Below are 14,298 nucleotides of genomic sequence, written 5' to 3'. Positions count from 1 at the left end.
GAAACTTTTCTTTAAAAAAAAATGTTTTTTTTCTCCCCTCTATGTCTTTTTTTTTATCAGTTTTCAACGGTTGTGTTTAAACATATGTGGACAATTTTAATGGAACAATTACTTTAAATATGCTTTTACACAACTATTAGTTTTATTTTATTGAATTCTGGTGTAAGAATTTATTGCATAGAAAAACAAAAGGTATGTAAAATATGAACTATAATTTCAGACAAAGGGTTCGTTCTTTGGGTCTGATTGGTACTAAATGGTTGCCTGCAGACAGCATGTCTACTCTGTCAGGGCTCGTGTCGAAGGGGGAGAAAGGAAAATCCAAGTTCCAATCATTAGACATCAATAGCTTGTACCCGCTGAATAGGGTGAGTTGGCCAAACAGTTTTGTTTTCCTTTTTTTTTTCTCTCTTTTCACATAGGTGCTATTTCTCTCTCTCTCTCTCTCTCTCTCTCTTTCCCCTCTCCTCTTTCCATCCCCTCCCTTCTGTTCTATTCCTTTCCCTTTCTTCAATGCATTTAACCTTCCAATTTTAGTAATTTATATTTTCACAGTGAGTTAATAGATAATTGTCCTTAAAATTAAGAATATTGGTAAAAAGAAACGATTATTTACATAAAAGAAAATGGAATTGGTATCTGATTTGCTTTGTGTACAGGGAGAATCTTTAGAGCAGCATCAGCAAAAAAATACATTACCACGCAAACATGGAATGCAAAGTCTTGGGAAAGTGCCTTCGGCACGACGACCTCCTGCTAATCTGCCTAGTTTAAAAAGTGAACATAGCAGCAACGATCCAGCTGTCAGTCTTGTACCAAGCGGAGGAAGTGGTTGGGCTACCACCAAAGAATCAACGACTACCACTACTGCTACAACCACTACAGCTGTAACTGCATCGGATACATCTACTGTAAATTTGATAAAAACATGTATATTCATAGTTTACATTTTCTAGTGCCATCCATGTTTTACCTCTGAAAGCAGTGAAAATAATTACCTTATACTTACGTATTTTCTATGAATTTGATAAAATATTCTTCCTTCTTTTGCATTTTGCTCCTTCATTTCATTTAGATTTATGTGCTTACAAAAAAAAAAAAAATATTTTGTTGCTAGTCAAATTCTTCAACGGCACAATGTGTAGCGGGAACTGTCGCGACAACATCACTGCATCCATTACTGCCAGGACAACAAAATACTTCTCCAACATCATATTCTTCCGATGCAAACAACAAATCATCATGGAGTGCAATAATGAGCAGATCTGGAGATGGTGCGTAATGTTACATTAAAAACGTAAAAATGTGTTATACCTATGTAATTTAATTTTAATGTACAAATTATTTGTAATTGTATCGATATTGAGAAATAATATAAAACTGTAGTAATAATAATTAGTATACATCGTTATATACGTTTTCCGATTTACCGACGCATTTAGGCGCTGTATCAGGAGGCCAGCAACAATCGCAACAACAACAACAACAACAACAACAACAGACAACAAATCGGGAATTAAATGCGCAATACGGACCCGGACCAAGTTTACGACCTCAAAGTAAATATATCACAGTAAACGTTTCATTATAATTTATTGAACAGTTACATCGTGTTCATATGCGCTGCATATTGTTCTAATGTACGTTAATATCGACAAGTTGGGTATTAGAAAGATTTAGTACGTTAAATGAAATTATGCATTAGCGGAAGGAAGTTGGATACAAGGTGGAAGTCGCACAGCCAGTGGTCCAGGAATAGGGGTTGCTGGTCCCGTAAGTGGGAATTCAGGGGTCCAGGCCCCCCCTTTAAATATCACTGGATCAGGCGGACATACCGACATATCTGGTGGCGGACGACAGAACTTGGTCCAGTCTCCCAACATGGGCATGGGCCAGGGAGGCCCTCATAATACTTCAAGCAGTCAAAACGCTTTGAATTCTAGTTCTCATCAAGTTGGTCCAAATCTAAATCACTATAGAGGACTTATTCCGCCATTCGTAAGTTTCGTTGCTCTTTTTGTTGCTGTTTCGTGTAAATGGATGTATTATTTAGATATAACGAATTAACTTTCCTTTTCAATACGTTTAGATGTATAGAGGAAACTTTTCTGGTGGATTCCCACCACAGTTTCCAACAAACACAAATTCCGGTGGGCCTAGACCCCGGTTCAATTACTCAGAACGATTCCCTCCTCCAGTTGCTCGTCAACAGGAACGCGAACGCATGCCCGAGGAAGAAATTATTACACGGCCAATAATTAAAGAAGAAGATCTTACTCGAATGGACGATATTTCTCGCGATGCTGGCTGGGCGGCGCACGATGACATTGATTATAATCAGAAACTCGCCTTCAGTGACGACGAACCTGATCTTGAACCATCGAAAAAAGATGAAAAAAGGGACAATAAGGAGGAAAAAACTGAAGAAATTACAATAGAAGATAGGGAGAAGATTAGAGAAAACCGCGATAATCGTGATTCTCACGATAATCGAGAATCAAAAGAATCTCGGGATCAGCCAACTCATCGTCCATGGACTCAGAGTTCTTTGCCCCGCGATTATCGTGGGTCCAACGGGTCTGGTAGTTATAGCGGTCAGTCACAACTGCATTCGGTGCATTCTTTGAGAGGTCAGAATATTTATGTGACTTTGGCGCACCTATAGATCTAAAATTCATTTCCATTTATATGAATAAATGGTTACGTTTAATGCGTAACATCTCACATATTTGTTTATATTTATCGTTTTCATTTTAAAAACAGGGGTAGAAGATGACGAAACGTGGACCGAGAGACGCAGACTGAAAGTTGTCGAGGTCGCGTCTGCCGTTGAGCGCGCTCGACAACGCAAAGAGGAGGAAGAAAAACGATATCAGGAATTAACTAGACAAGCGGCAGCTAAGAAATTGCAAGATTTAGAACAAAAATTGAAAGAAAAACAAGCTAGTGAATCGAAAGGCTTGATAAGCGTACCACCGGTGCCGATTCCGGTTCCCGAATGGGAACGAGAAAGGGAAAATAGAGAACGAGAAACCAGAGAACGTGAACGGTCTGAAGGAAAAGATGAAAAATCGTTGAACCGCGAATCGCGCGAAACTAGGGACGGTCCAAAAGATTGTAGAGATTCCCGTGACCAGCTAATGTCAGATTTCCGGCAAGGCGACCGACAAGGTTTTACGAGACAAGATAGCGTTCGCAACGAGCGTGAAAGAGAACGAGAACGTGAGCGTGAGCGTGAGCGAGAACGAGATCGCGATCGTGATCAAAGAGATACAAGGGATCGCGAACTACACGCCTCGTTCTCTCGACACTTTCAAAACAATTTACCACCACGATTCCAAAAACAACAAGCGGAAAGAAGCAGTGCTGGCTTTAATCGAATTTCTCCCAGTACCGAAAGATCATCTACCCAACCTGTTCCATTCTCCCAGCAATACGATCCTGGTAGATGGGTTCATAGTCACAGTTCTTTAAGTAAGTTTCACTTGGAAGTATGATACACCTAGTTAAATGTATTTTCCAATTTTTCGGTTCTACCAAAATTGAGCGTTCATTCAGATGCGGTTTCTTGTACTTTTTACATTCTATGCCTACGGTTTTGATGCATGTATACATGCATATTTCTATATATTTGCAATATGCGTCAAGAAACTTGCAATTAGTATTTCCAGTTTTGGAAATTATAAACAATCGTTTTCGTCACTTTTACATTTTTCCTTTTTATCTTTCACATTCTCTTGTCGGGTGGTTATACTCCTATTGTATTCAATGAGACTTGCATTAGTAGACAGCAATTTGAAGTCAACACACGGGGCTCCCTCGCAACGTCGGAGTAGAACAGATTCAGATATCTCCACTTCAATGGACGATGATCGACCTCCATCCCGTGATTACCGTGGTTCTCTACTTCGAGACGATCGATATCGTCATTCCTCGCATCGACCATATGAGACACGCAAAACAGCCGGTTACTATGATGAATATGGCCGCAACTCCAGAGATCACGAGTACGATGATAGACATTCTCGTGATTCCTGGGAGCGCGAGAGATATTTCGACGATAATAAGGATCGAGATTCAAAGGACAGTATAGAATCAAGAGATATTAGAGAAACTCGAGATATTCGTGATAATCGTATGAATAGGGACAATCGAGATGCAAGAGAACCTCGAGAAAGAGATAACAAGGATAAGAAGGACTATGATAACTATTTGAAGGTATTTAATATTCTTTTATCACCAATTTTGTTCACATGTTATCATTAGAATAATAGTGTTTTCTCGTCTGGGCATTTGAACTCAAAACTTATGTTCATCTATAGGAGGATACCTTTGACGATCGTGATCGTGATCGTGATCGAGACCGTGAACGCGAGCGTGATCGTGAACGCGAACGTGATCGCGATCGCGATCGCGATCGTGAACGTGAGCGAGAACGTGAGCGAGAACGTGAACGTGAGCGTGAGCGTGAACGTGAGCGTGAACGTGAGCGTGAGCGTGAGCGTGATCAAAGAGAAAGATCGGAGAGTACGGAGTGGCGTGCAGAGCGTATCATTCAAGATAGAATGATCGATAATCGTCGAGATACGCAAAGAGAAGAACGGATGGAACGCAACGAACGTCCACAAAGACCAGATTCTCGCGATAGCCGCACTTCTCGGGAATCAAAGACATCGTTACGTGATGACGATTCACACAAATTGCGGGACTGCAGTTCTTGGGTGAACGAAGTTGCCGATTACGAAGAAAGCAAACGTGATACGTATCACGAAGACATCAGAGAAAAAGAGAGAGAAAGGGAGCGGGAGAGAAGACAGCCACTTGGGCCTGTAACTAAAGAAAGGATCGAGGCAGATGAATTGAAAGGTGAAAAACGTAACCTTACTCAATTAAAACGGGCGAGTTCGAATCAAGATAAAAAGGATCAGACGAAAGAACCTTCGACAGAGACGAAGAAAGAAACAGCGGATGTTTGGGGCAGAAAGGTCGAACGGATTAATGAAAGCAATCGAGTAATCGAAAGAGGTGATAATTCTCCGAAAGCGTGGGCAGATGCTGTTTCGCCGACGTTCGAGAAAGAAGAAGAGAAAGCAGTGGAACCTATTAAGAGCGATAAAGACACGGAGAACTTGAAACAGAGTTTCGATAAGTTAAATCTAGAGAAAAGAGAAGAGGCTGTGAATGAGGATGTTACGGCAGAACAACAACAGATGAAGGAAGACAAACGGGAGAAAAATATCCGGAACAGAACGAGTAGCGGTGGATCGAACTCACGGGTTCGCGATTCGCGGGGTGGACGCCAATGGGGTGGCACTTATAGCGTGTACACTCGAGGTTGGCGCGGTCCAGAATCGAGGGGTCGAAGGGGTGGGTCTAGAGCCGCCGTTAGACCAGCTTCAGCTAGAAGTGGTTCCTACGGACATACCGATTCGGAAAATAGTGCCGACGAGGTGTCCGGTTCTACCGAATCTGGCAAGGAAGAAAAAAAATCGGCCAGATCGCCGAAGCCGACACATCAGAAGCAAGAGAAGGAAGAACGCAATCGTGAAGTGGTGGTGTCTGCTGGTCGAGATGAAAAACGAGCCGACTATTCTCAATCACAGCGCAGTGAGAAACGAAGTTACGATAGTAAAGCGAGCCGCGGCGAAGGTTTTGCTCCTTCGGGAGAACCGTCTCGTCGTGGTCGGGGCGGTTACCGAATGCGAAGCGCAACCACTACCGGCAGTCGCATGGAAGGATATGGACCGCCATCCAATAAAAGTCCTTTCTCCTCTGAACGCAGTATCGACGAGAAACAAAATGCTGCGCGACAAAATCCTCCAACACCTACTCCGGAGAAGGAGATAAATTCTCTCGTAATCTCGCAAATCGAATCTACCGATGATAAAATTATAGCGAAGCAACAAGCACTTACCGCCGGAATAACTGGAAAACGTGCCAAATCACCAAATCAACAACTGCAACAGTCTCAGCAGACGCAGCAATCTTGTAACAAACAAGATGCTGGTCATACGAGCAACAGCGGTCTCTCTCAAAAAGTACAAGTAACGAGAAAAGAAGAATCACGTTCAAAAAGAACTGGCAGTGGAAGTAGAAGGGTAAGTGTCGTCTTAAGCATAGTGTAAAAGGCCAATGGCTTCTTTCCTCCCTCTCTCCCTCCCTTCTTTCCTTCCTTCTTTAATACGATTTAAATGCTATTTAACAAAATAATTGACGATTTATGCGTAAAATCGATCTATGTTTTCAGGGTAGAGACAGTCGTGAGTTGCGTTACCGTGGCAACGGTAGCAATGTATCGAAGCAGACGTCTTCAGACGTAGGAAACGAAGATTGGGAAACCACGTCTGAGAACAGCGAAGAACACGTGGAGGACCATAAAGAATCTCGTAACAGTCGTAATAAACAATTTTCTTCGCGTGCAAGCACGGGTAGCAATCAAACTAGCGTGGTATCGAACGTACATTCACGTAGAAGCGAACAAATGGGAAGCAGCCGTGAGCAGCGTGAGAAAAACGTAAAGTCTTCCAATACTGCGTCCCGTGCTCCAGGCGCGGAAAAACGAAATCTGCAAAATTCGGGTTTTGCCAATCAGAAAAGTCATTCTAGTAGCATTCCGCCGTTAATACAAACGGCTCAAGTACAAAATGGAAGATCAAGAAATCAAACTGCTGGAAATAATTCAGTAGCTTTAAGTAAATTAAGTACAAAGGATAGTACGGTGAATCGTTTGGATGAAATAAAGCTCAGCGATCCTAATTTAGTTAGTCAAGCTATTAATGACATCAACAAAAAGTCCCAGGGAAAAGAAAAAAAGGCGACGATCGACTGCGAAGTGGAAACGAACAATTGCGCGGAGGATGGATCCAATGTTATCGAAGATAAAGTCGATTCGGATGGTTTTCAGGAGGTTCGTTCGAAGAAAAACGTAAAGGAATCTAGACATGGGCAGAAGGAAGAAACGAAACCGGTAAAGCGCGAAAAAGAGAAAGAGAGGGACCGAGAGCGTGACCGTTCCAAATCGAAAGCAAACGGTGGTTCGCAACAAACGGTTTCTTTGCAGCAACAAGTTCAAAATATACCTCCTTTGCTTGGTCAAGCCATTCCACAACCTGCAAATATGTTGCAAAAATCGTTCGATAGAACTCCTAGAAATAATAAGCAGCTTGCTCCTAGATTCCAAAAACAACGTTTAGCGAAACAGCAGCAGCAACAACAACAGCAGCAGCAGCAGCAGCAAATGTGTACATCTGAACCAAGCGACTTGAACAAAATCAACAATTCAAACAATTACGGTAAGGATTCGTCGAACGGTCCTGCGCCTCCACCATCGGTGAACGCTTGGGATAAACCGTTTACAACGAGTCAGTTGCGATCCAATTCTCCGTCGGCCGTTCCCACTGACATTCAGTTGATGCCCGGTTTATCTTCGCAAAATGATCATGGTCACGGTCACGTTCATTGTCACGAAGGTAACGAGCAAACAAATTCTGGCAGCAGTAGCCAACGAAATTCACCGAACGGCGAAAAAGGTAGTGGCAAAAGTTTGAAAGATCAGCTGGTAGAAAAAACCTCAGTCTCCGATGTTTCTTCACCGCCTGTGCAAACATTAATTTTCGAGAATACAAATTATTCGAAAACTACCAAGGCTGGCCCTTCTGATTTAGCAGTAAAGACTAAATTTCCGAACCACATCAAAGCTCAACAGCAACGCGTTGAAAAACGCGCCGATTTGGAAGAAGAAGGTAATACAGCAACCGTAATGCAACAACAACAACAGCAGCAGCAGCAGCAGCAGCAGCAGCAGCAGAGTCTTCCTGTGGCATTCTCAAATAAACCAAATGATTTGATAAAAGATAAGAATCAAGAACCAATTCAGATGCCGCTTTCATTTAATAAAAACGAAGATAACGCAGATATGAAATTGGACTTCACATTCGATTCGGATCTCTCACAATTGACCGAAGACAAGAGCAAAAGCTTGGGAATGAACCGATCAATGCACATGGCTACCGGTCAGAATACCATTTCACCCTCTACAGCAGAACTTAATTTAAAGATTGCATCGGTAAAGAAAGTATGGGAAAACGCACCTCCTATGCCAACCGTGGTCGAGCACGAGGATGGCAATGTCGTCAGTACCGCTAATACTTTTCCTCAAGCGTTTGAAAGTACAGACGTTGATGATAGTTACAGCCCTCATCAACAGTACAATCAAAATAACATGAAAAATGAAATAACTACTTCTACGAACGTGTGCAAGGTGAGAAATCATTTCGCGAACATTATATCATGTTATCATGCATGCATAATCTTGAACTATTACATCACTAGAAATTGACTCGATATTCAGCATAAATTCGAGTAAAATGCATTTCTTCCAGTTTGTCCATTCTGTTGTTTCCTCTGATTTTAACGTTCCTCGTTCGTATTTGAAAATTCCCTTAAATAGTTACCATGGTGAAAATCAGAAAGGTAAGTGGCTAACACGCATCGTTTCAATTGGTTCCGTTTCGTCGTCTAGAAAACCTATTGTTTTTTCTATACAAATTTTCCAAGTATAAGCATTAGTACTTGACCACAATAGTACCCTCGTTACTATTATTTTATTATTAATACGTTACAATAACTATCGTCATTGTCCCTACATCATCATCATTATCGTTCATCGTCATCACCATCGTCGTCGTCATCATTATCATCCTTGTTGTGATACATCTTCCTTTATCCTTTGTTTTTTTGGTCTTTTTTTTTTTATATATATATATATATATATATGGATTATATAAATAATCAAAAATTTAGGTCGAAATTAAATTGTAAGATTTACTTCATATAAGTTTATATATATATATATATATAAATATATTAATTGAAGCCAAATTTGAGGCATGTTATTGTTAATAATAGATCGACACATCTATCATCCATATAATATCATCGCTTTTATCATTTGTTGCTTTTATATCGTCCTTGTTCTTCTCTTTCCAATAAAGTCTTTCTATTACTGATCCACGTACTACTTGACCTAGCTTGACGCGGTTAGCGATGAACCTAACTATTTTCACCAGAATTCAGAAGAAGAATAGAAAGAAAGGAGAGAAAATCGTTTCCCAAAATTCGCGTTCGGTCAGCATCGATTAGAATGGCAGTTGATAGTGATGTAAATAGAAAACTAAAAATAACGAAACACCATGTCCCCTGTGGGAAGATGCTGACTCTTTGCCTGATGCGCAGCTGGTTCCCCCGCAGGTGAAGCCGCAGCAACAGTCTTCGGGAAGCAGCAGTGGCCAGTCTGGTTCGACCGTTCCAGGACCAAGTCCTATCGGAGCAGGTCAAAGTCCTATCGGACATCCTCCCGTCAGTCTTCAAGGACCATTGAGCCCGCCACCGTTCAACTCTACCGGCCAACCCTCTCATATCAATTATCAGGTGCAGTCTCTCTCTCTCTCTCTTTCTCTCCCCATTTCATTTATCAATTGATATGTCCATTCCTGTGCTTCAGTGGCGTATTTAAAATGTATTTGTATTTTTTCTTTTTTCCAGGAATTCCCTCAATACCCTGGTTCGCAAGCTGCTCAATACGGGAGCATGTCTGCCATACCTTCTCCACCGGCCGTGTTATTTAACACTGGTTCTGGTCAACTTCCAGCCCAAGCAGGGGGTCTTTATGGAGCATTTCAGCTAGATCAGAGCCGTTCTCCTTTCACGCAGTATCCGCCGTATGCGCCGTCTCTTCAAAATTCATTTAGCCAACAAAACGTTTACTTACAACAACCACCTCCGCCACATGCACCGAATGCACCCACACCAGATATGTATCAAAGCAATCTGTCACAATACCGCATCGTAAGTAATCATTCTGAAGCAGAAAAAGAAACAGCGACTGACATTATGCTGAAATTAGTCTACATTGGCATCATGATGTAAATACATGATAGAAGAACGTTCTTTTTTCGCAGACTGCAGCTGCTGCTCCACCGTTCGGGCAAAACCAACAGCTCAGTAACAATCCAAATACGGTTCTTATTAGTTCTTCGTCAAATTCTTTAATGTCGGCCAGCGTGAAGCCATCCTCCCAACCTATTGGCGCTATTGGAACCAAGGGTCCACATTTTCAAGCACCGTCTGCTCCTCAACCAAATCCAGTACGTCTTAGTTCTGTTCAGCGATGTGTAGTTAACACTTACTCCGTTTCCTGCACGAACTTATTTGTAAAATTATTTCCAAGATACGTATGTCTTTTTCTCCTCTTTTTTTTTCTTTTTTTTTTTTTTTTTAGTTAACGTACATACCATATGATCCGAATCAAGTACTCGGCGTGAGTGGCAGTTACATGGGCAATTCCCAATTGGTGCAGAGACCTGGTCCGAACGTACAAGCCTCGGCCAATAGTTATTATAGCGCAACTTCGGCTGGTAAGTGGAGATAGAGATGGTGATGTCGAGTGTAAAGAGGCGTGACTAACTCTTCCACCATGATACAACATACCATCATTGCTATATTTTCATTCCCCGTTCTTCGATCTTTACTTCTGTTCCAGACGTATTTCCCGGATCGCAAACAGGTTTTTATCAACCGGGGGGTGCCACCCAACAGACCGGTACTCATTATGGATTGCAAGGATTTGGCCAGCACAGCCAAAGTCTGGCAACTGGCAGCGCTACTCCCGTTGGACTTCAAAACTTCAGCTCAGGCTTTTTATCTAGTTCCGGTTTACAGATCGCTGCGGCTGCAGCTCAGCAATTTCGCAATCCCACAGGAGGACTTCCTGGACCAGCAAACGCAGGTCCCACTTTTCTTAGCAAACATCAACCACAGGAACAACCTAGGCAATTAAAGAGTCCATCAGGAAATCAACAAGATGTCCTTGCATCAGTTTTCAGTTCTAGTGAGTCTAATTACTTTTTTAACGAATATTATGTTTATATCGTCCATTAACATTCTATCATTACATCACTATATCAAATATTTTTCTCAGCACCGCAAATACCATCCCCTAAATCGAGAAACTGTAAGCAGCAGTCTTCATCTCAACAACCGCAGCCTAGTCCAACGCAACATCACAAATATCAGCAGTATCAAGGCGTTAATCAGTCGACTCTGGTAAGTAATTGTCCTACATATCACTGTGTTACGCTTGAATTATCAAGCATACAAAACGATCTGTTTTTGCGTTTACACTTGATCTCAGCATAACATTTACAAATGCTTTTCACCTGGTAATTCAATAAATTAGAGATATAATAGAAATCGAGAGGAATAATAAAAAGGAATAGAAAAAAAAGGATTAAAAGTTTCTAGTAAACTTGACAATACTGGCTAACTAATATCACTGAAGGACGATCGATAGAAGAGTGATGCTCAGAGTACTTGGTTACAGAGGGAAGGATTAGCAGTAGCCAAATTATTACAGGTTTTACAACAAAATGTACGTAGCATGGGTATGCCACCACGCGCTGGTATTCAACCGTCGCAACAACGATATCCGCCGCCCATTCAAAGACCAGTCGTTCCATTTACACCAGTCCCCAATCCGAACAATCCTACGCAGCAGCAGCAGCAGCAGCAGCAGCAACAACCTAATTGCATACCGTCGCAGCAGCAACAACAACAACAAGCTCAAATTAACCGTCACAGACCAAATCTGCATCAGCAGCAGCAACAACAACAACGCAACATGAAGATGCAACAACAATATTACTCTACGCAAGGTTCGTGCTCCTTGCCCCCCTCCAATTAATACGAACGATTTAAATCAGTGAATACAGTTAAATAATACGATTTCCATACTTTCTGTTTTCTACATTCTTCATTCACCTTTTCCAGGAAACGTCAAAATGGACACGAATGAAAAAACAGATTCACACAATGATAAAATAAACGATGGTAGCTCAAGTGCTCAACAAGGAGGCGCTAAAGCAAACGTAAATTCCCAAGACAATGACAATAAGGAAGAAGTGAATCAACAAAACGAGTGAATTGTGAAAAAGAACATTCGTTCTCTATCATTTGAAAGAAAAGAAAAAGAAAAAAAAATAACTTACGATCATACATAATGGTACCACGTTGATCGAAAGGTAAATGATAATGATAACTTGTCATACGCATGGAGTAAATTGTACTCCGATCGATATTGTATTTGTCGATTTAAAGCGGCTTGCGAGCTTAGAATTCATAATTAATAACTTGGCCATCAGTCTAGTTAGAATAATTTAATCGAGGTGCATTGAAGAAAAGAAAAGATACAGATGGTATTATTGTTATACACGGTAATGCTTCTCCGAATTAACAATCACGAACGTTGCGTTTCATGAATTCTCAACAAACAAATCGCTTTTGTCGAACATTCCCTTTTGCGTGTTCGAGGAAATATTGCGAATCGTAAAACGGCGATAAGTGCCGAGAAATACTGTAGAACAAATGCCCGAAAGAAACTAATTTTAATCTATATATCGATATCGCATCGAAGATGGTTTTACCTTTGAACAAATCCCTGTGGATCATTTCTCTCAACAACTGCTAGGGGACTATAACACATTATTCAGTACGAGAAAAAAAAAGAGGTCGAATGATTGTAGAACTGTGACGCGCACAACTCATTCTCATTCGATGTCGATCGATTACCCTAACCAATTAATTACATTATCGACTACGAAGATAAGGAATCTGCACAAGAATTATGTTTCTGTATGTGGACACGACGGCGGTCTGTGGTATACGTTACTGTAAAAGTCAGATTTTCGTGAAACGTAGTTCGACAAAGATATTGCACGACCGTTGCTACAATTTGTAAAGCACCGTTACAATGGAGAAGAAAAAAGAAAAAAACAGAACTCGATAAAGAAGACTGTTGTGTATATCGAAATTGCAAAAAACAAAAATATACATGCGATGGTCGTATAGATCTGCATGACGTTGTCCCTAATACAATGTGACAAGCAAAAAAAAGTTCGTGTACATTAATCGTTTATTCATATACTGTGAGGTCATGACGAAGCTTGTGAAAAATAAATAGTGCAACAATTGTTTATAGTACTGAATATATTATCATGACCTAGCCACTCTCAAAAAGAGTATCAGTGATTAGGGATGTAATAATACAAGGAGTGTCGCTTGCAGAAAAACGAAACGCGCTCGATTTTTTCGTGTGTAGTAATTATTCCGCTAGGACGCAGCCACTGTCTGTCGCAACGTACATGTCGTAGAAAATGAATTGTATATTCTCTGCTTTTGTTGCGGTTCCACGCATTATTACGATTATTATAATTATTATTATTATTATCATTCTATTTTAATTCTATTCTATTTTATTTTATTTTATTCGTAGTACTATCTTCATCATTACCATCGTCATTGTTTCTATTGTATTACTATACTGCAACATATAATATATTATCATCATCGCCGTCGTTGTTACTACTGCCGCTGCTGCTATTATTACTTATTACCACAACCACCATCATTACCATTATTACTGCACAGAATCATTACCAAGATTATTACTACAATTACTATGGCAGTCACCGTCGACGCTGTCATTGTTATTATTATCATTGTCATCGTCATCCTCATCCTCATCGTCATTATTGTCATGATCAGCGTCACCATCATCATACCGTTACTATGATTATTACTACTATTAATACTATTATAAAAATGAAACCAATGAAAAATAAATAGTAGTATTTACAAGAGTTAATTTTACTAACTTTCTTAGGACAACGAGTACTCATTTAAAACAAGCTTTGTAGAATTGTATTAAACTTACGGGAAAACTGCAAAAAATTAATGTACCTACTGCCAATCCTATTATCGATTGTTATCCTTGCATTCTAATTATTGTCTTAATGCGATATTTTACCGCAATAATGTAGGAAGGATGAGAAGATAATGCAAATTAATAACAACTTCAATCGCTTTAAAGCGTGTCTGCCAACTATTTAAGCGATATCTTTTAATTACTTTCAGGTATATCATATAAATGTCCTTTCAAAAATATTTAATGGCCTTAACTACAATGTGAAGGCACACAGTTTACATATAGTCGAGACATGGTGCCTTTAACTTACTGCCACACGAATATGCATTTTTTCAAATAATTCCAAATAACGTTACAAATGTATGATACTTTAGGAAAAAAGTAATAGCTTATTAAAAATAATAAGTTTTAGCGATGTATTATTTTGTCATTTCATTTTTATAATCTCATACATTGATATTCTTATTGTACTTTGTAATTGTAGCTCTTTTAATAGTACTAGTAGTAATAGTCGTAGCAGCAGTAGAACAACAGTAGCA

General features: G+C 40.3%; 1 protein-coding gene across 5 annotated transcripts in view; it reads left to right on the top strand.

The window, feature by feature from the left end:
- The window catches only part of LOC108571862 (protein PRRC2C-like), a 14,905-nt gene extending 1,300 nt beyond the window's left edge, over positions 1-13,605 (top strand). The window contains exons 2-19 of one of the 5 annotated variants that reach the window (XM_017934014.1): positions 221-368; positions 660-911; positions 1,118-1,274; positions 1,443-1,559; positions 1,706-1,998; positions 2,090-2,594; positions 2,764-3,474; positions 3,785-4,218; positions 4,323-6,098; positions 6,248-8,260; positions 9,235-9,429; positions 9,544-9,846; positions 9,960-10,145; positions 10,280-10,415; positions 10,541-10,888; positions 10,979-11,103; positions 11,381-11,711; positions 11,827-13,605. In XM_017934014.1, coding sequence (XP_017789503.1) covers positions 276-368; positions 660-911; positions 1,118-1,274; positions 1,443-1,559; positions 1,706-1,998; positions 2,090-2,594; positions 2,764-3,474; positions 3,785-4,218; positions 4,323-6,098; positions 6,248-8,260; positions 9,235-9,429; positions 9,544-9,846; positions 9,960-10,145; positions 10,280-10,415; positions 10,541-10,888; positions 10,979-11,103; positions 11,381-11,711; positions 11,827-11,978 — 8,127 coding nt within the window. In that variant the 5' untranslated portion in view covers positions 221-275 and the 3' untranslated portion in view covers positions 11,979-13,605. Of the gene's footprint in view, positions 1-220; positions 369-659; positions 912-1,117; positions 1,275-1,442; positions 1,560-1,705; positions 1,999-2,089; positions 2,631-2,763; positions 3,475-3,784; positions 4,219-4,322; positions 6,099-6,247; positions 8,261-9,234; positions 9,430-9,543; positions 9,847-9,959; positions 10,146-10,279; positions 10,416-10,540; positions 10,889-10,978; positions 11,104-11,380; positions 11,712-11,826 lie in introns of all 5 variants that reach the window. The other 4 variants (XM_017934011.1, XM_017934012.1, XM_017934013.1 and 1 more) reach the window with 4 other exon arrangements.
- Positions 13,606-14,298: the final 693 nt, after the last annotated feature.

This window comes from Habropoda laboriosa, unplaced genomic scaffold (genome assembly GCF_001263275.1).
Source record: "Habropoda laboriosa isolate 0110345459 unplaced genomic scaffold, ASM126327v1 scaffold99, whole genome shotgun sequence".
In the NCBI taxonomy this organism is placed as follows: Eukaryota; Metazoa; Arthropoda; class Insecta; order Hymenoptera; family Apidae; genus Habropoda; species Habropoda laboriosa.
Note: the sequence above shows the minus strand (reverse complement) of the source record. Positions and strands in the feature narration are given on the sequence as shown.